This window comes from Cyprinus carpio, chromosome A23, assembly GCF_018340385.1.
Source record: "Cyprinus carpio isolate SPL01 chromosome A23, ASM1834038v1, whole genome shotgun sequence".
NCBI classification, from domain to species: domain Eukaryota; kingdom Metazoa; phylum Chordata; class Actinopteri; order Cypriniformes; family Cyprinidae; genus Cyprinus; species Cyprinus carpio.
In genome coordinates, this window is record NC_056594.1 from 18282628 (window position 1) to 18303339 (window position 20712).

General features: G+C 35.5%; 3 protein-coding genes and 1 pseudogene across 4 annotated transcripts in view; all 4 read left to right on the forward strand.

The window, feature by feature from the left end:
• LOC122135113 (homeobox protein Hox-C10a-like) overlaps window positions 1-20712 on the forward strand; it is a 47244-nt gene that overhangs the window by 25120 nt on the left and 1412 nt on the right. The window contains exon 3 of the mRNA XM_042713564.1: window positions 17303-17354. The gene's annotated coding sequence lies outside the window, so the exon portion shown is untranslated. The remainder of the gene's footprint in view (window positions 1-17302; window positions 17355-20712) is intronic.
• LOC109113344 lies at window positions 3789-7838 on the forward strand (annotated as a pseudogene).
• On the forward strand, window positions 8723-12455 carry LOC109113345 (homeobox protein Hox-C5a-like). Of its 2 annotated transcripts, none has more exons than XM_019126138.2 (2): window positions 8723-9664; window positions 10500-12455. In XM_019126138.2, exons 1-2 carry the CDS (start codon window positions 9181-9183, stop codon window positions 10712-10714), a joined length of 699 nt encoding a protein of 232 aa, XP_018981683.1. In that variant the 5' UTR covers window positions 8723-9180; the 3' UTR covers window positions 10715-12455. The 2 variants fall into 2 exon arrangements, with proteins under 2 accessions (XP_018981683.1, XP_018981682.1); XM_019126137.2 differs by having other exon boundaries at window positions 8733-9670.
• The window catches only part of hoxc4a (homeobox C4a), a 9589-nt gene continuing 8504 nt past the window's right edge, over window positions 19628-20712 (forward strand). The window contains exon 1 of the mRNA XM_019126130.2: window positions 19628-20712. This exon is cut by the window's right edge and continues 733 nt beyond it. The gene's annotated coding sequence lies outside the window, so the exon portion shown is untranslated.

Sequence of the window (20712 nt, forward strand, 5' to 3'; positions counted from 1 at the left end):
TGCTTCATCGCAAGCAATGACTGACTGTCCTCAGACGTCGCCGCCTCGCCAGTCTCATTTCCTAGAGGGGAAAGAGCCCTGATAGCTGGAGCATGAAGGATTAGAGTGCGTAAATATGATCATTTCTCCTCGAAAGATTATTTTTTTTCCTGAACACAGGAGAAAGGGATCCTGGTGCCGTTCCCTAGTATGATCTGCTGCTATACACCACCGATCGTGCGTCACACAGACAACAGCGAACGCTGGTAAGTAAATGATTCTACGATCCTTATTGGCTTCTTACAGACATGCAGCTACACAAAACGAACATTTGACAGTACTATATTCGAGTCAAAAATGGATGCGCAAGAGTGGCATGCAATACTTGTATTGTGGCGTTTCCCTTAACACGTATTGGTTGTGAACGCATAGCCTTGCTGACAAGTGACTTGTGTGTTGTTGCTTTCTGATCCTATTGTTGACTTTTATTTGTCGCGGCGACAATGAATAGAATATTTTTTAAGTTAAGTTGTCCAAACGAGTGTGGTCATGAGGTTGTTTTCAAATAGTTAAATATATGCTTGGTCAGGTTGTGTGTTTAATTGTGGTTATTTGATACGGGTATTCTGGATACTGGAGCTTGCTGTATGATTTGCATTTGTTTAGGCTACTATACATGACTTAATAGTACAACTTTATAAAAATGTGCAAATGAGATACATTGAAAACACTGATGCATGTCGGGCCTTTTACAAAAAAAATAAAAAATAACTATGTTCAGCTCATGTAATGTGACTATGGCTTGAGCTCATCGGGCAATGGGTATTCTATTGTTTATTCTAGATAACATTTTAGTATAATTCCTGGCTATAAGTGATTGGAAAATGTTAATCATTTACTAGTTAGATATTAATGAGTGAGTTATATTTTGAAAGACAGAACAAAATGTAACTACTCTCGTTAACTTGTATCCGAACTGATGTATTCTGGTTGTGACCACCTTATAATGACAAAAGAGTTTCATATGTTCACACAATCATTTACACTTGATCACCCACTAGGCTTTTTTTATTTGTTACATAGCACACAACTCATTAAACGCTTTAATCATATCTTAATTTTTACAGAATTTCTCTCTCCCTCTCTCTCTCGCCCTTTCTCTCTCTCTCTCTCTCGCTCTCTCTCTCTCTCTCACGCACGCGTGTTCAATCATCCAGTGCTGTCATTCCGTGAGGACTAAATCAAACAACACTGCCACCTTGTGCCTGCTCCATATGCAAAGCATTATACAAAGCCTAAAGTCAGGAACAGCAACTGTCCACATAAAATTCTGATTTTAATTTTCATGTGGGAATGTGTCTGGCATTTGCTGGTGTAGCTATGTAAAAAGTTTCTTTAATAGAGATAACATCATATAGGCTGTTGTAAGTCGCTTTGGATAAAAGCGTCTGCAAAATGACTAAATGGAAAATGTGAATGTATATATTTATGTCAGAAGTATAGCGTTCTTATCATATAGATTAATATACTTATTTGAAAAAAAAAATATTCAGAGTATTTAATTTTATGTGTGTATTAATATTAATGATCAATTAATTGTTACCAATAATACAAATTTCAAAAGACAATTACAGAAACACAGTCAGTCTACTCTTTTTTTTTTTAATTTGCTTTATTGTCATCATATCTCATGGTAATAAAACAGTACTGACAAACATGAAGCTTTAGATTTAATAGACAGTGAGTTATGCAGGTTAATAGCATGAGATAGCATGTTAATAAAGTCCATTGGTACTCCGCTGAATCAAAAGAAATAAAAAAAAAAGGGGGCTGCGATCTTCCGTCACGGGCCTCTTGAAATCCAGATACGAGGCTGGAATGGGGGAAACAAAACAAACAAAAAAAAAAAAGACTGTCATTAATAAAACCAGTTATTATGTGGTAAAGACAAGCATTTTTTTGTAATGGAATTTTTTTAATAACTTTTTTATTTTAAAAAAGGCGACTTTTTTTATAAAGAAAGATGGTCTCATTTAGAGCTGAATTTGTGTGAACTCATTTTCTTTCTTTCTCTTTTTTTTAAAGCTTGAGTTGTAATTTATTAAGGCTGAATGCTTCTGTGTGGGCTCGCATATGGTTCGTCGATGTGCATATGCGTATTTTTGTGTAAGAGAGGGACAGAAAGCGAGTGGAGGGCGGGGTTGTTCTACTGTGAGTTTCCTCTTTGCCTCGGGATAATGACTGTCTTTTGTTTGCCATTAAAAATTGAGTCTATTTAACTAATCTTTACGTCTGTACGTATATAAGGTGCATAAGATTTATTCATTTGTGTATTACAGTTATTCTTAACGTTGATAGCAAAGTTCTAAACAGGTTTATGAAATTGACACATTTATTACCATCTGACTATCATTTGTGTAAACTCTGAGCCAGTCTCGTGTCTGCCACCGCTATTGAATTTGAATCATAGAAGGCATAATTCAGAATTGCCATGAAAATGAAAACAAATTCCAGGCGAACTTTCAATTCCAAACATTTCCTTACAAGAACCGCAGGGCAATGTGAGTTCGCTCTACTTCAAAACATCTTATTCATGGAGGTCATTACGCGGCCACATAATTTCACAGAATTATCTTGTGCTAGTTAAAAACCAAAATGTCCCTTCGGGTCGTGTGTTGTTATAAGTGCTTAGCTGCATATGAAGCTCTGTTTCAGCTGTCACCTTACTATTATGGATTTTGTTTTTGCATAGATACATCGACATAGATGACAAGGTAGGAAAGTTGGGCTTGGATAAGAAAGCTAGAAGACTCATCGTTGGAATTTGCAATTGTGAACATCCGTTACAAATAAATAGGCCAATGATAACATTCATTCAACTCTGGAGAATGTGCAGACTAGGCCATTACCGAGCACAGTTAGGATGCGCATTGCTTGCTTTTTTCCAGCGTTAGATGGCCTAATCATATCACGTAAATTAAGCATTGGAAGTAAGTACGATTTTGGCGCACATTAGTGCGTAGTTTCGTCGAGTGTAAACAGAATACAGGCCAAACGGGATGTCTATTTATTGCCTCTTCAAACGCTAAAACACAACCGTGCGATTTGTCTTAAGGGCTGCAATAAAACACTTAAAGCTCTTTCTCTGCAGTCACATCAACATACCAACTGCAGACTGAGTGTGGTGTGTTTTACTCGCTACTTCATTCACAAGACTGATGCTGTAAAATAGATCACATTATTAAAAATCTCCCCATTAAGGGCTTTCAGTTCAAAATCGTTGGAGCAATATTGAACATCAAAGAGTCTGATATATAGATACAACCAACAATTAGTATCTGATCTCTGTTCTGCCAAACACGTCGAAGTGTCTATTAAATGATTAAATAATTGATCATCCTTATTTAGTTTGCTTTTTAGCATTGTACTTTCCTGTTTCTAAATATTTTTGCGTATCCACTGGCATATCGTACTAGCTTAATGAAAACGTTTTTTTTTTTAATTTCAATTAAATATTTATTGAAAAAAAATGTTAATTACATTTCAAATATTTGAATTGGCAACTGTTCAATTTCCACAGTCTTAAAAAGGCTATGAAATATGGTCAAACTTGAGCACGCGCTTTTCACGCAAGAAATATTTTTTATTACGGTTATATATTACTTTTATTAGTATTCCACAGTATACATGGTGTAATATTGTATAAATGAAATCATAGTAATACGTTAAGGTCCACACCGTCGTACTGTCTACTATATATTTACTGTATTACTTTTGCGGCCCGTAATTTGTTTCTTTATTACTTTATTGCATTATTATTTAATGAATTATTATTATTATTATTAATCTTAATAATTATAATAATAAGTTGCATTATTGTTATTATTAATAATAATACAACTACAACTACTACTTTTAGTATAAACATCAATGAATTAACTTCGGAAGATAATTAATCATATTCATATGCAGAAGTCGTAAACTGACGAAATAGCACTTACCAAATTGATGTTAAGATATACACTCAGTAGAGATTTGACTAGAAGAGTTACGTTTTGTCGATCTCAAATTTTGTCCAAAATATGACAACCCTTTAAAAACGTCAATCCATGATATTGATTGATCCCGGTTTTAGGTAGGCTATTTGGGATATAAAGAAATATTGTATGCATTTAATCAGTTGTTAAGCAGATTAGCCTGTTTTATAGCTGCTAAATGCCTTTTCTCACTGTCGGGCTGGAAGTAAATTTTACTGTTCTGTCAATCTCGTGTTTTGCGCACCTCTTTCTAAACCACTGTTTTTGGCCTCACACGTTCCGTCATGTGGCCTGCATTAAGGTCATGGAGCATACCGTAACCATTCGGTTAAAACGAGTTCTTTTCCCACCACTGATTCTTTGAACACAATAATTTATAAATTGATAACTCCGTTAATATAGTTGCAAACATTTAATAAAGCAGAACAGTTATATTTGTATTGTTCAACAGATTGTTGGCATATGATCACTGCACGAAATCTTGTAAAAATAATACTTATAAATAAAATGAATACAGTCAAGAGTACATCAATTATGTAAAGAAGTCTCATAGTATTATTTTTATTCATAATCATTCTGCATACCCTAGAAATTTAAATGCAAAAAAAAAAAAAAAAAAAAAAAAAATAGCAGCTTTCAGTCCACAAGATAAGAGACTCGCTGCACAGCCCCCATACATTCAAAGGGATAATTGCCTCAGTGCTGGAAGTCCTCAGTTGGTTTTGTGACTTTTATGGCACCAAGGCACGTTTGACGCATTCTTTAGTAAGATGCCCCTTCCCCCCTCCTTACTCAGGTTCTTTTTACCATTGAAATTATCAATACTTTACAAATGGGGAAAGGAAAAGAACAGACGTTTCCCCTTCAGCGCAATGAAAGCCCGAGGAAATTAAAGAGAGACACAAACGTTATAGGGAGATGTACTGAATAACAAAAAGAATAGTGTGGTCCCTTGGTGACTCACAACAAGTCCTGAATATGTCTAATAATATGATGTGAAATGCGCATCAGCAGAGTTATTCACAATTTCTTGAATGAAATTGCGAAAAGCATCTTAACTTGGAGGGTTAACAATATATGCGTAGATAACGCGTAAACAGGCGTGTAGCAATTAGCCCTTGGTCGTTTTCTTTTTTTAAAACAAAGGGTTATATTAAGTGGTTCAAATTGAGTTATATCATCTACCCAGTAGTTGTAATGAAGAAATAAAGTTGTTGCGTCGAGAAGAAATACATATAGTTATGATTAGTATTGTCAGATTTTAAAGTATAAATATATTTAGTTTGCTCTAGCGACAATAATCAACCGTAAAAGCGATCTTACAGGTAATTAATTGAGATGAAAATTAGCTCATTGTAAAACGCGTGATTATAATAGATTTACCTTTACAATACATGTCGAGAAGCTTTGTACCGGCACATAGAAAAGATCAACTCTGTGATTAATGCACAAAAAGTCATATCTTATTGTTCGTGTGAATGCCTGTTCTGTGTTTTTGTGTCTGTTTACTTAAACATTATCAACTGAAGCCAAAAGGATAAGAAGCTACAAGCTCGATATTCCTCCGTACACAGCGCATTCAATTGGCTGAAAGTGGTCAGGTGACGCTGTCATATTGTCCTTCCATGAGCCAAGCCTTGGCTATAACACTTGCTTTGCGCGTCTTAACCGGAGACTGGAAATTAATATTATTGAAATCCTTCTGAAGTTCATTTGAAAGAGAGTTAGGACAGCAGGCGGGAGACGTGTGTATGTGACAGAAGGAAGCAGACCCCAAAGCACAAAGAAAGAAAGTGTGAGGTTAAGAGAGGGGAAATAAGATAGGAGGGTGAGTTGATGAGAGGGCGATAGGAAAGGTATGAATTCGTATTTCGCGAACCCGTCGCTCTCGTGCCATTTATCTGGTGGGCAAGAGGTTTTGCCCAACATGCCACTGAACACGACCACATATGATTCAGTCAGACATTTTTCGTCTTATGGCACCACAGTTACCCAAAACCGGATTTATGCGTCCCCTTTCTATTCACCTCGATAACGTTGTGTTTGGATCAAGTCGAGGACCGTACGAGTATGGATCTAACGTTTTTCTTCAAGATAAGGATGTGCTTCCCAGTTGCAGGCAAACTAGTATGGGACTCAATGCGCAGAGCCACGTTGCCCAGGAGTACAACCTGGAACAAGCTCGTGCAGGAACACAAGACCAGAAAGGGAACAACATTCAGATCTATCCGTGGATGCAGCGCATGAACTCGCACAGCGGTGAGTTTTTACTGTGACTTGGGACATACCCTGGTGGAACTGGTCTGTTTTACGATACGTCCTATCAATAGAGTAGCTACATTTTATGGCCTCATAAACCACTACTAAATCATCAGACTTTTTCAGAGAGGGAAATCCCATTTGGCTACCTCATTTTAATACTCAAGTGCCAGAATTATTTCAAAAACTTGTGCATTAAGTGTCAGTGCGTTAGAAAAATATACAACAAAATCTACATTTTACATGAGCATGCATTACTACGTTAAAATGTAACAACTCTTCTAGTGTACTGTTTGAAAAAACACGATAGCAAAGTTAGTTGAAAGAAATGTTTAGAAACACTGAAAATCGAAATGTTACGCTTCGCGATGCTTTGTGACTGTAATAGGGGTAAATGCTGCGTAAATAATTTATATTATTTACGTTGTAAATTAAATTTAAAAAAATATACATATCTCTGTGTGTGGATTCTTTAATTTATTTGCACTTTTCCCCACAACAGGAGTTGGGTACGGATCAGACAGAAGAAGAGGTCGCCAGATTTACTCCAGATACCAAACCTTAGAACTGGAAAAAGAATTTCACTTCAATCGGTATCTAACCAGACGCAGACGCATCGAGATCGCCAACGCTCTGTGCCTAACCGAGCGTCAAATCAAAATCTGGTTCCAGAATCGGCGCATGAAATGGAAGAAAGAGACCAATCTAACATCTACTGTACCGGGGAGCGAATCAACGGGTACTCCTCAAGAGACCGAGAAGGAGACCGAGGAGGAAACCGAGGAAGCTAAAAAGAAAGATTAGGAAATCCATTTCTCGTTCTCGAACGCCTGTTAACTGCAACGTAACTACCTAAACTCTGAGAATTTGCAAATATTAATGCATGGACTGTATATTCTGCTATTCCTTTGACTGCCCCCTCCTCCAACGATCTGAATACCATACACAAGCTCTACTACAACACCACGCCACTAACATGTACACACGTAGAAACAAATGGAGAGATTAAGAGAGAGAAAGACACACGTTATCCACCATAATGTAATTCACTTCTCTTTGTACTGAAAATAGCTCCTACTGGCTGCGTGGTGACAATGCCACAGATGAATTATTTGTGTGTGTCTAGTATTATCATGTTGCTATAGCCTCGTAGAAATTACATTCGTTGAAAATGTACTCGAATTTGATACGTTAGCTACGTCTCCCCAACTATTAAGCCTCTGAACAGAACCCTAAGCATTCCAGAAGTGAAGGAAACTTCTTATATGCACATTCAGTTTTTTGTAGATGCATATTTGTACAATGAAACAAGCACTGACGGGATGAACTATACTACCTAAATTCTTCATGCAATTTTTATTTTTTTTTCTTCTGGTTTCTTAATATTGCCTTTGCCTCGTCAGTGTTTTGTTGTTCAAAATGCCGCTGTACTGGCACATTAACTATTTGAGAGAACTTCAAAATGCATTCAAAAATACATTTCATCATACTTGTAGTTGTATGCATATAAACTTGTCTTAAAGTGAGAATCACACCCATATGAAAACAAACATATACCTTGTTACGCAGTTATATTGTTTGTGTAAACTGTGTATTATTTAATAAAATTTTTGAAAAAAAAAAAACCCTCTATTGTCTAAATTTTGACTCCAGCTTTGCGCTCTTCACGCATCATCAAGGGTTTCAGAATTGAGTAAAAAATACAAGGCTTTACACACTTGTTCGTTTTGAAGAAGCTTTTACGAACTTTTATTGAGGCCTACATATTTTTGTGAGTTTTTGAGTAATTCAAATCCAAATAACATATTAAATACATGGTTACATCGGAGTTGGTTTATTCTTTAATTGTACTCATTTAACTAGAATTGAATTTGCCCAAACTCCAATTATTTGAATGGAATAATGCACCTAATTATTGTTAATATACTAAATGATTAATGTATGTGACGACCTCACAGGTTTCATTCAGTAAATGAATTGCATTGCTTATTTCATGACACAGCGACAAAAACCCTTCTAACCACTCTGCATAGAGGCATAACGCTGAATCGGTTTTTCTGCAATAAATAATCACATGTGGTTTTGGGATGCCGCTGCAACAAATGCACATACACTGACGCAGTGTATAGTCTTCTCATGATCACAATAGACATAACTTCTCAAATTCTGAATAAAAAAGTAGCACACACACACAAAACAATCAAAAGCCCAAGACATTACTGTGAAAAGGAGAAAGACATATAGCCTATGTAACTAATGTAATAATCGTATTGGCCTACTCCATATTTTTCATATTGCCTTGTCATTTAATGTGTCATAACATCGTACAGCATGGTATCTTGTCCATCATCCTGTTTGAACAAGTCTGTCTGTGTGTGTGTGTGTGTGTGTGTGTATGTGTGTGTGTGTGTGTGTGTGTGTGTGTGTATGTGTGTGTGTGTGTGTGTGTGTCTGTGTGTGTGTGAGTGTGAGAGAGAGAAAGGCCGCTCTGTCCAGTATTAGACGCCAGATGACGCTCTTGTCTAACGGTCTCGCCCTTTTTAGCCCAGACCCTTACATGATTTCCATACCGAGAAGTTATCGGACACGTTTCCCTATCTATCAATAACCTCCTGGGGATCAAGCCAATTTATGACTGGCCAGGAGCTGCACGTGATTCTATTTAAACACCCCATATTTGGGCATTACGCGTCGTATCAAGAAAAAAAAGGAAATGATTTCCTCCACCTATAAATCGTGCTCTTTTTTTAGGGCAAGCCGAACGTCCTCTAGAAATACAAATAAAGCCCAATAAACAAATAAAACTTCTAAACAACTTATGTACACTTTATTAGCTGATTCCGTCTCTGCCGTGACCGAGTGCTTTTTGTGAGTCTCTCCAAAGTTATATTGTTTTGGGAAAAGAATGAGTTCATACGTTGGAAAGTCTTTTTCTAAGCAAACGCAAGACGCCTCCTCTTGTAGAATGCACACTTTTGGCAACTATGGAGCTCACTCTGAGTTCCACGAGTCCAATTACGCGTACGAAGGACTTGATCTCGGCGGATCGTTCAGTTCTCAGATACCCTCCAACTCTTTGAAACGGGAGGCGATAAACACAACCGACCGTGCAAGGAACAGTGCAGCAGTTCAGCGAACACAGTCCTGTTCTCTCGGCTCGCGTAGCTTTGTAGGCACTCACGGGTACAACCCCCTCAGTCACGGACTGTTGAGCCAAAAAGCCGAGGGGAATATGGAAGTTATGGAGAAGCCCAGCGGCAAGAGCCGCACAGACGATATCAAAATGGAGACTAATTCAGCGATAAAGCAACAAACCAACTTGACTCAGCGTCAGAACCAGTCGCAGGCGCAGATATATCCGTGGATGACAAAGCTACACATGAGCCACGGTAAAGGTACGTTTAAAGTTTGTTTTAGAAGAGAGGAAAACTGCACGCATCTCATCCTCGTCATTGCATCTATGTTTTGTCGCTCCATATTTTTCCTCTTGAGTTTTATAGGCCAAACGCAGGAAATAATAAAACTAGCGGCCGTAAATTTTATGACAAAGGCATCTATTGCTCGTAAACCTGTCCTGTTACTGTGAAGATGTGATCTCCGGTCAAATTTATGGAGAAATAATTGGTTAAGAAAAGCAAAAAAAAATGATAACATTAAAATTTACGTATTATATTTTGTTTTAAGAATGAAAGGGCGTTTACATGTTAAGTGAAGTGGGATTTCAAACGAATCTTTGCATACATTTACATGTTCTGGCAGTACTTTTGTTTCCGGTTAGTTGCACTCTTCACCGCTGGAGTAGAAAGGCAAAGTGCAGCATAACTATAATGTCAGTTTGCATCCTCTAAATAGTGAGGCATTGCAATCGCTGTGTCTCTCTTTTTTTCTTTTTCTGCTCAGCTCTTACAATATTTTGTGTCAGGACGTGTTAGAAAGCTCGTGGCCTTCTCACAGTTATGAATATTATGTTTCATTACGTTTGTGTTATTTCTGTGCATGACTTCTTATTTCAGAATAAATACATATTAGCGTCATACCACCTGTCCACTGTTTTTATTTTGGATTGCATAATGCTTGATGTTTTCATTTTACATTCTTTGGAGTGTGTTTGGTGGCAACTTCATCAGAGATTATGAAAATTAATTTCATAGTAATATGCATGAGGACGACAGTCGATAAAGTTTTACAAATAGGTAACCCAATATCTTTCTGATGCCACCTCAGAATCTGATGGTAAAAGGTCACGAACCAGTTACACCCGGTACCAGACTCTGGAGTTGGAGAAAGAGTTCCATTTCAACCGATACCTCACACGTCGCAGACGTATCGAGATTGCCAATAACCTCTGCTTGAACGAGCGCCAAATTAAAATTTGGTTCCAGAACCGTCGCATGAAGTGGAAGAAGGACTCAAAGTTGAAAGTCAAAGGAGGACTATAATAACGTGGTGCACAGCTTCAGCTTGAAAATAAAGGAAGTGTTAACTTGTACTGAAATAACAAACTATTTAAAATAGTTTTTCTTGTTGACAACAGTTGATGTCTTTCATTTGTCTACAATATCATGTTGTTATGTGAATATGTCCATATTTTCAATATTAATTATTCGGGCTCCTTTTCCAGAGTGCTGGAGGTGCTTATTTGAATAATGTATGAGCTTAAACTTTTATTTGAATATACTTTTACTACACTCACTTGTATCAGTAACTTACAATATACCAAGGCCTGCATCCAGTTATGTTGACTTAAATGTAGTTGCAAATAATGTGGTGCTTTGCTTAAACATAATCAACCTGCCCATTGCATTTTGATGGGACTTGTCTTTTTATTCATTGTACTTTCTGTCTTAAATACAACTAAAATATTCACACAAAGGTGGTAAACCGCACGCCATGATGATAATGCAACAACTGTAGTGTCATATTAAACGATGTTTATCATGTTGTCTGTCAGCCAGCAGCCAAATGGTAATTTTCTCTTGAGGATTAAGTCTTTTAAAATACTGTGCAATCAGAACATTTTGCTCGTTTATTGAATGTTTTTGGGGCTATTTCTTCAGATAGGTACCTTGACTTTTGTTTCTATACACTCTACTCTTGAGTAGCCTATAGGGCATGGCTTGTAAGGAGTGGTTTATTGATACCTCTCATACCAAACAAGCTACACGACCTACTTTTGAGTGAACCGCATATGATCCATTATTTCTGTTATTACAACCGTTTGTTTCCAAAGTTTCACTGCTAAGCCACATCGATAATTTTCCAGTCAGTAATGTATTATTAAAATAACAAGATTTAATTGTCAATAGTGGCAATATATCAGAACGTTTCGTTAGTTCTGGGTTAAAAGCCATCTGTGTCCAATAAAACGTCCAATGTGGTATCATTGTAAATAAACTTGTTGAAACGTAAAGAATATCCAGTTGTTAACATTATTATTATTATTTGTATTATTATTATTATTATTTCGTTTTTTGTTTGCTAAAGCAACAGGAAGAAAACGATGAATCTTTCTTTACACAATGCATTTTTGCTCTGAAGGCCTGTTTGATAACTCGTGCAGGAAGAAGAAATCGTTCTGCGCGAATCTTAATATGATTTTGATAAATATTCGTGCATCCATCGAGGACCAAGTCTGAATTTGTTTACTTGCACTGATGCGACATGATTGAACTTTAACGCTCTGGTCACTTATTTACAGTAGCCCTTAAACGGAGGCACATAAAACTTTATGACCCCAATAAACTTTTACAGCACTTCCTCTCACCCATCAGACACTGACAACTGTTTCCTTTTTTAACAAATCGGCGGAAGTTTACACAAACATTTCAAAGTGACGTTTTGGTAAACAGAACCCTCAAAAACAATAAGATAGTTTTCACACTTAATCAAATACTGTCCAACTAAATTTTGGAGATATGAATTGCTTTTAGAGAATGCATTTGCAGTAGGCTATGATACAACTGCGTTATTAATCGTACCTCGTGTAAAGCACATAATTAAATACGTTAAGAGTGAATTGCTCATGCTACGTTATTGATGAAATTTGACATTTAGATAATGAGACATATGATGTTAGTCACCCTGTGTGCCGAAATCACATAATCCAGGCCCGTGTCAAACAAAGGACACAAGAGCGATGCCTGCGTGTATAAAATGCTGTTTCGACTGGTTTCCCCACCCAACCTCAATTCCTACATACTTTAAGATTTACAAAGCCTATTTTTAATTTAGTTTTTAATTAATTCCTTCGCAACGCTCTCAGTGTAGCCATTTGAAATGCTATCGAACATTTCATCTCCATATTTCTAAAGTTTATGAATGTTACCATTACATAGGCTACACACTAATCTGAAAATAAAAACAGGCACTAGTCAATTTGTACTACTGTTTCAAAAGCGCTTTCATTTTAGAATCATCTCACTCACCTATATTGAAGATTCAATGTCAATTTCCACGCTTCTTTCAATTTTTACACTTGCTACCTTGACCGAAAGGGCCACATTGCGAGTTACTGTGGTTACTATGTTGCTTTTTACACAAACCCTTCTTTTTTTAGCTCTCTTGCCACGTATTTTGAAGTTTTGAGGGTTATTTATGCCAATTGCCCAAAGCAGGACCAGTGAGTGGTTCAGGAAGAGCACGTGGGGTCATTAAAGTGGGTTTTATGGCCTGCAAGACCTGACAAACCCTCAATATATTTACATCATATATAATGTTAACTGTCCGTAATCGCAGCTGTTGGCTAGTCTTATCTCCGAGAGAAAGGCTTAGAGCCTGTTAGTGTGGGTTACTCGCGTCAGGGGCTGTAGAAGTTCGACTCTCCCAAATGGATCCCAGGCGGTTGCAGTAAGTTAATAATCTTGTTTTCCTCTTTTTAATTAAATATGTACTTTCCTCCGCAACACCCTCGGGAATTAATCAAGGATGTAATTCAATAGTTCATGGAGAAATTGTGTCAAGTGATGCGCAAATGTGTCCTCATCGTTCGGTTTTGATCAGTTTCAGAGGTCTAGAGTGTATGTTTGTGCATTTGTATATTACTGTTAATTTGGCAATGATATAGAATTATTGTTCTGGCAGTAGCTTCAAATCTAATTTGATGACTCTTGACTCTTATGTAGTCAAAAACATTTTGTATGCATCTCAAAAGTATTGTACATGTGTAAAAAGCTTTGCCTTGGATTGTAATTTATATACACCTGAGTATTTGTAATCTGGTATCACAGAATGTGTGTAGGCTATATAAAAATACCCCACTTTTGGATGCTAAAAACTGTTTAGTTTGTGCCTAGGTTCCGTATGTAGTGTTAAAAGTGAAGGTGAAGGACTGTGAGAAGCAAAGTGATCTTGTATTGGTTTGCAGATGAGAGCGCAGAACATAGATCTTTAGATCGGACATAATGTGGGGTCATGTGCAGGGCAGAGAAGATGTGGTGTTGTGTGGTGGGGTCATGTACAGGGCAGTGAGGATGGTGAAGTAGAGTCACATCATTAACCAAACAAAAAAACATCACTGAAATGACTCCAAATGGTTCAAAGGCACATTAGAAAGTATTTTTTTTATACAAAGCATATGACATTTTTTACCACTGTTATTTGTCGGTTTTCAACACCCGGATATTCAGTGGTCTTTATTTGACAGATGAGGCTCCACTTGACCATTATAATCATGGTATGAAAAGTTTAAGCCATATCTTACTTTATGATGTTGTGCTTGGAAAAAGAAGAAGTCAGACTGCTCTATTCATCCACAATGTTCTCTTTAATCTGTGCACTGTGATCTTTGCTGAGAGGAAACTCCACTGCCATCTTCATACTGCCGTGTTTCTATTCTGTGGAGGCCTGTGATATATTTTGAGAATTTTTTTAAATAAAAAGAACCAATGCCTTAGTTTTGGCTTCATTAACTATTTCAGGCCATTTTGCTTCGCAAAGGTTATACATGTACAAACAATAATAATGAAGGGACAATTATGATTATGGTTTAAGGAAAGGACATTGGAGTTGAAAATACAGATATAACACTGTTTTATGTGGGTCTGAAATTTTGCATTTTTTTGCAATGCAGCTGAGAAAAACAACAACAATAACAACTTTTGTTTCCAGTTTTAAGGCAGCTTTATTCACATAATCTGAGAGTTTTAATAAAGAAAACTGTGGATTGCAATTAATGATTACTCATTTTATGTCATCTACCATTTCAGTTCAGTTTACTCTGTTTTGTTAAACAACAAATATTTTTACTTAGGGTACCTGTAAAGAGAGACAACAACAACAACAAAAAAAAGTTACTCTGAAATGTGAATATGACAAGTGTCAGAACTGCAAATATTTCACAAAATTATTTGCACAGTTTCCTTATCAATCACTGATTGCATTTTGTGGTGTCCAAACATAGAAAACAATAGTGTAAAGACCTGTTTCACTCAGTAGTTCTGTCTTGTAAGGCTGCATCTGGTTGTAAATTCCATGGCTTGCCAAAGTTTCCTCCAGGCTCAAAGAAATGCCTTTTTGTTGTGTGTGTGTGTGTGTGTGTGTGTGTGTGTGTGTGTGTGTGTGTGTGTGTGTGTGTGTGTGTGTGTGTGTGTGTGTGTGTGTGTGTGTGTGTGTGTTTTCCCATTTTATTTAAAACAGCAGGAGGGATTTTAGCTGATATCAAATGTCATTTGTAAAATATTGAATTTGATAGAACTTCAGTTAGTATTAAGTTAAAGTTGGTATTAAGTTAACGTTGATAAAGTCACTTGCTTATACAGGAATAACTTAGCCTAAGTGTAAGTTTAAGTCTATTTTATTTTATTTGATATTCCTTCAAAAACATAGATTATCAATATTTACCCATCCATTTCCGGTAATCAATCATTATTTTTTGTGAATTATACACATGTATGACTGCTTATAATATATGCAAGAATGTTACACAACACTTCAAAAAAATGTAAACGATTTAATAGCATTAATTTAATAGTGTTTCATTTTTAATGTCCATACTTTATCCCAGAAATCAGAAATTCCATCCCAGTAATTCAATAATCTAGAAATCTAGAAACAGAAAAAGTTTTTTTTTTTTTTTTAAATGTATTGCTTTAATTTATATTTATTTATTTTACATATATGCTTTTCTCAGATTATGTTGTGTTATTTATGTGTTTATTCAGTTATTGTAAGAACAACAACGCTGACAACGACATCATATGAATGTACTCCACTGTTTTTATCACATCAATGTGTAGCTAATATCCATTGGTTCCATTTTTGGCTCAGAGTAGGTGCAGGTTTTACTCACTCAAAGGTTGATTAAGGTGAATAATATTCCCTATTATACACTGACAGCAATATTAATATGATGTTAACTATATAGCATTTTACATATTTTGTGAGGGTTTGGAAAATGGCTAGCCATTTAGAGAATAAGTGGGTCATGTGGTGAGTACAATGATACAACCAACCATCACGTTTGCTATTGAAACACATTCAGTAAATGTCCACTGTTATGAAAAGAATAAACACTTCATTTTATAACAATTGTTGTACATGAGTGATGAAATACTTAATAAATTAAAATGAATTTGTTGGTTGCATTTATAAAAGAATATATTTAACTTCACTATTTTTAATAAGCCCTTATGTGCATCTTTTTATTTTATCATTAAGTCTTTGAATACTGTGCCAAAAACATTAACTGCCAACAGGGGGCAATAGTTTTATATTCCTCTGTTTTCGTCTCTCAGTGCAGGTTACTCTGGGTTCAACATATTAGTTTGTCATCTACAAGATTACTATCTAACTAGCCATTCAATGAAAATGGCAGCAGTTTCATTCACTTCATAACTGTGTAAATGACAAGAGTTGAAAATCATGCCATTGCATGCAGAGTAACTAAACAAGTCAATGCTTTCAATTTTGGAACAATTCACAATTTGTTTGTAGACAGTTCCTATTTAGAAAGCATTTTAAAAATATAGAAAACAGTACCTTTGTTCTCTTTGTGGATAAACTGTTCTTCATTCAGTGATGGATGAGGTGAATGAAAGAAAAAAAATTGCAGTTGGTATTTGGATTTTCTTAAACTAAATGTCAAGATCATGATTTATCAAGGAAGCTTTTGGTCATGACAACATGAGCTGCATTTGCTACATTGAAACATTGGTATGTAATAGCAAATACATTGACCTGGCTGAAATTATACCATAGTGTTTAAAAGTACCTTTTTGTGTACCTTTTTTTTCCAGTGTTGAGCTTGGTTAATTGTAGTATTGAGTATATACATAAAACAGTTATGTTTCCCTCTATATGTATATAATATCACCATACTTTATTTAATTACATTACTCTTATATTCTTTTCTTTGCTTTAGTATTATGGTTAACATTCAGGTTAAATATTCTTTGTCATTGGTCCCAATGACTAACAGTAGCCCAACACTGTATGTGAATTCACAGGCTGGCTGGAATTCACAGTATGCCCATATTTACATACTTTTTTTTTTCAAAAAAATGAAACTCTATGAAGCTGTAAACCAGAAAGAAGAAAGCATGCCACATTCTTTTTTAAAAACAATTCTGAATTGCCATGTTAACCTGACCAGGTAGGAATTCATTTTAGGTCCTACATTGTTGCAAAAATAAAGACATCCATCAAGGAAATAGTTCTGAAAATAACCTGTGCTAAATGCATAGACTTGTCCTACTTTAAAAGATCATGCCTTTGGACAGTTCACCCTCAATGAGAGACAAAGAGAAGTTGTACTAAAAACATTAAAACATAATTTTTTAGTAAACAATTCAAATGCAGCTGTTAGATTAATATATGCAACATGCTAAGTTGCAATTTTGATACTGACATATTCATGCATGATATTTTATTTATTTCATTCAGATATTTTTAAATACTTACCAGGATATTGAAAGATTTCCATCATTTAAATCTGTTAAACGTTTTATATTGTTAAAAAGGATATCCTTACATTCCTGAGAAGACAAGTTTATTTAAGTTATTTATTTTTATTCTTTAAATTTTCTTTTTAGCGCATAAGGAAATTGTGAACGTGAGGGCAAGGAGGACCTCAACGTTGCACTGGTAAGTCTTTCCGTTATTTTCTTGTTCTAGTACAATATTCCTGTCCCATCTTGTTTCGCTATGTATAAACACAGAGGGCAGTGTTCCCTGACAATAGCAGCGAACAGCTACAGCACATATGCCCATGTCTTAGTGGAACGAAGCTGTAGTTTAAGCTGTTTGTCGTGGTAATAAGCCAATAAGCTCTCTTTATATATATATTTTAAATGTAGACTATACAAAAAAAGTAAATATAGTCTATATACGCATTTGACAGTTTTCTACAAGTACACACTGTCTATTTATTTACATATATAGGTGTTAAATATGTGTAATCTAACGCCATATTTTAACATAAATTACAATAAAACTAAATTAACAATTACATACATTAAAATATAAATACAATATTTTACGTGTAACCCGACTCACCTCTCTATTTTAAGCATGTTAAGCTTTAAAATAGTCATAAACAAAAAATATTTTTTATAAAAATATAAATGAATTATAAGTCATATAAAAATAATGTTAAAAAACTAACAAAAGACGCATTTTGTTCACAGTGAACAGACGAACAACAAACTCATAAATTGATCCCACCTCAAATAATTAATCAATGCTGTAAAATCATATTCGTGATTTCGGAACAAAGAAAAATTGCATAATCAAAAGTACGCATATAATTATATAAAACAAACTTAAATCTGACTTAAAATGCTTAAGAGCGCAACAGGAAATAAATAAGTAGGTATAGGGAGGAAGGCCTTGTCCTTTTTATATTGCAGAATAGCTTAGGTCACTTGAACTAAAATTCACTCGATATTTAAGCCAAGAAATATGCGACCAAAAATGAAATTATTCAAAATTATTGCAAAGGGCATACATAAAATATCATAAAGGCCTAAAATGTCATTCGTTCAAGAGTACACACTAAAATCTTCCATCTAAAATCCCACCTTCTTTACATATAGAATTTTCTGCTGAATCCTATTTTATCTATCTGTCTCTGTTTATCTATCTGTCTGTCTGTCTGTCTGTCTATCTGTCTATCTATGTCTTGTGGGAATCACCTATATACAAATGAATCATCAGGCAAATTCGCCGGCGGTTATAGCTTTTTGGAAGTCTCTACATTATAACTAGTTATTGAGCTGGTGCAGGATCTGAGGCCATTTATGTGCAGAGGGAATTCATCCGTTTTCGCTCATCAATAACTCCTTGGCAGTGAACTATTGGAACGAGTCGAACGCGAGGGGTGAAATGAGGGTCAGGCTGTCTAACTAATATTAAAATGCGTCCGCAACACTAGAGCAGTGCCGAGTGGGTGGATGGGGGCGTTTTCAAGCCTGTGGGGGTGGACAAAAAAAATCCCTATCACATCTGTAGGGTCTCGAAGTAAAATAAAAGACTTGAGATAAGGCAAAATGGCTGTTTCCAAGCATTTCATTTGTTAAAGAGTTATGTCCTGTCTGTTTGTTTGGTTTCGATTTATTTAGGTAAAATTTTCTCTGGTGGGTTGAAAACTGGATTTGAAAATGTGGGCTCTGTTGCTTATATATAGCCTACATTGTTTCTAAAAAGTTTCATTTCTTTACTATTTTTCTACTTTTCTTTGCTTGCTTTATTTCCTTATCTGGCTCTTCGTATCTGTTTCTGTTTAGAAAGCTAAACTGGAGAGAAAAATGCAGGGCATGGTTTTGCAGGTTACCGGGCGGTCATATGGTAATAGCGTGCACAATAAACCCCAAGGAACAAAAGAAACTTATTTTTCATCAGTGCTGTCACGTGTCCGCTTTGTGCACAACATGTCTGAGATGAAATATTCAAGTGGGTGCTCCTATGTTTTCGAGATTTAGTAGAATTTGATAGTAAAATTATTTATCGTTTTTCCCTCTCACACACAGTCACTGTTTCTTTTATGTTCTCAATTTCACTTACTCAACCTTTTGGAGTGTTGAAATGTGATATGTAAATTATGAAAAAAAGCAGAAACACATTTAAACTCAACGAATAAATAGTTTTGTGACGAAATTAATTATTTTATAACGTGCACATTTTTTTAAACCGAACATTGTGTTTGTTGTGTATGAGTATATGGGATTCAAGTGAAAATGCTAATAAATTGTCTAAACAAACAAACAAACAATAAAAAAATATAATTCTAAATAAATAAAAGCATTTCCAAATCGGTCTGTAAAAAAAGTAGTTGTTGGTCTCACTCCTAATTGTTGAGTCTTATTGCCATAGCTATTCTTTTTCAAGCTATTGAAAAATAAATAATTAAAGGAAATGCAATTAAAATAGCCTAGTTATTTTTACGTTTATTTTTTTAAGTAATGACATATAATAATTAAAAAAAAAACTACTGTAGGCCTACCACTTTTGACCCTAGATAGATTAATTCTGACCTAATATTGTAGGTGCCAAACAGAAACCTCTCCCCAGAAAATGCTTAAACCCTATTCAAGATGGTGAAAAGGTTCATAGTCTAATCTGGCTTGTTTTGTACGTTGAGTTCTTTTTCAAAACTTTCAGTCGAAGAAAGGCCTCTCAGTAGTCGTCTATATGTACCCTGTAGAACCGAATTTGTGTCCAGAACATGAAAATCGCAAATACGTCTCTACAGGAATACATGGGCGACGTAAAATCCACGAAAGCCAAGTTGGGTTTGTATTCGTCTCGATCAGAGGCACGTGACTTTGCATGAAAGCCTTGTGTGCTTACTATCATAAGTAGAGGAGTTTGAATGAACAGAAGTACTACATGAAGACATAAACATTTTTAGCCAAACTTGTACAAGACGTAAAAGCGGAAATATGATGTATTCCGTCGCTGTAAATGGCTGATTTAAAGCCTTCGTAGCTTAATTAAACACCAAATTTTCTCTCAACCTCCACATTTTGCCTGAAGTCGTCGAATCATATATAAACCGTAACAGAATTTCTAACGTATAGTGTTAGGCTACTTGGTTCTAATATTAACTGTAGACTATATAAATAATAGGAATAACGACATATAAGGCTATGTGCCAATTATCCAGGAAATGTGCTTTGCACTGGCATAGATAGAGATAAGTGAAAATATATTAATACTAAATTAATTATTTGCCTGCATGTTAAGTAACTTGCTGTAATAAAAAGCATAATAAATAGCACTGCATATTGTAGCATAATTATAATCCGTATTTTAGTCAATTTGACCCGTTACTGAAGTTTAAATGTGATAGATTATTTTTTAAAATGTAATTTTTATATTTTTTTAAACAGTAGCTATAATTAGCGAAAGTCTTTTTGGTGACAGCACATGCTCAAGTTAACTGAGAAACATCCCTAGATGCTGTGGCATGATCCGAGAAAATTTGGCCATTGTGTGTGAGTGT

What these genes read in the sequence shown, in the direction of transcription:
- LOC109113345 (XM_019126137.2), top strand. Translation starts at nt 9,181, where the DNA reads ATGAGTTCATACGTTGGAAAGTCTTTTTCTAAGCAAACGCAAGACGCC. An exon ending in ACACATGAGCCACGGTAAAG is followed by an intron (nt 9,671 to 10,499) that starts GTACGTTTAAAG and finishes ATGCCACCTCAG; the next exon opens with AATCTGATGGTAAAAGGTCA.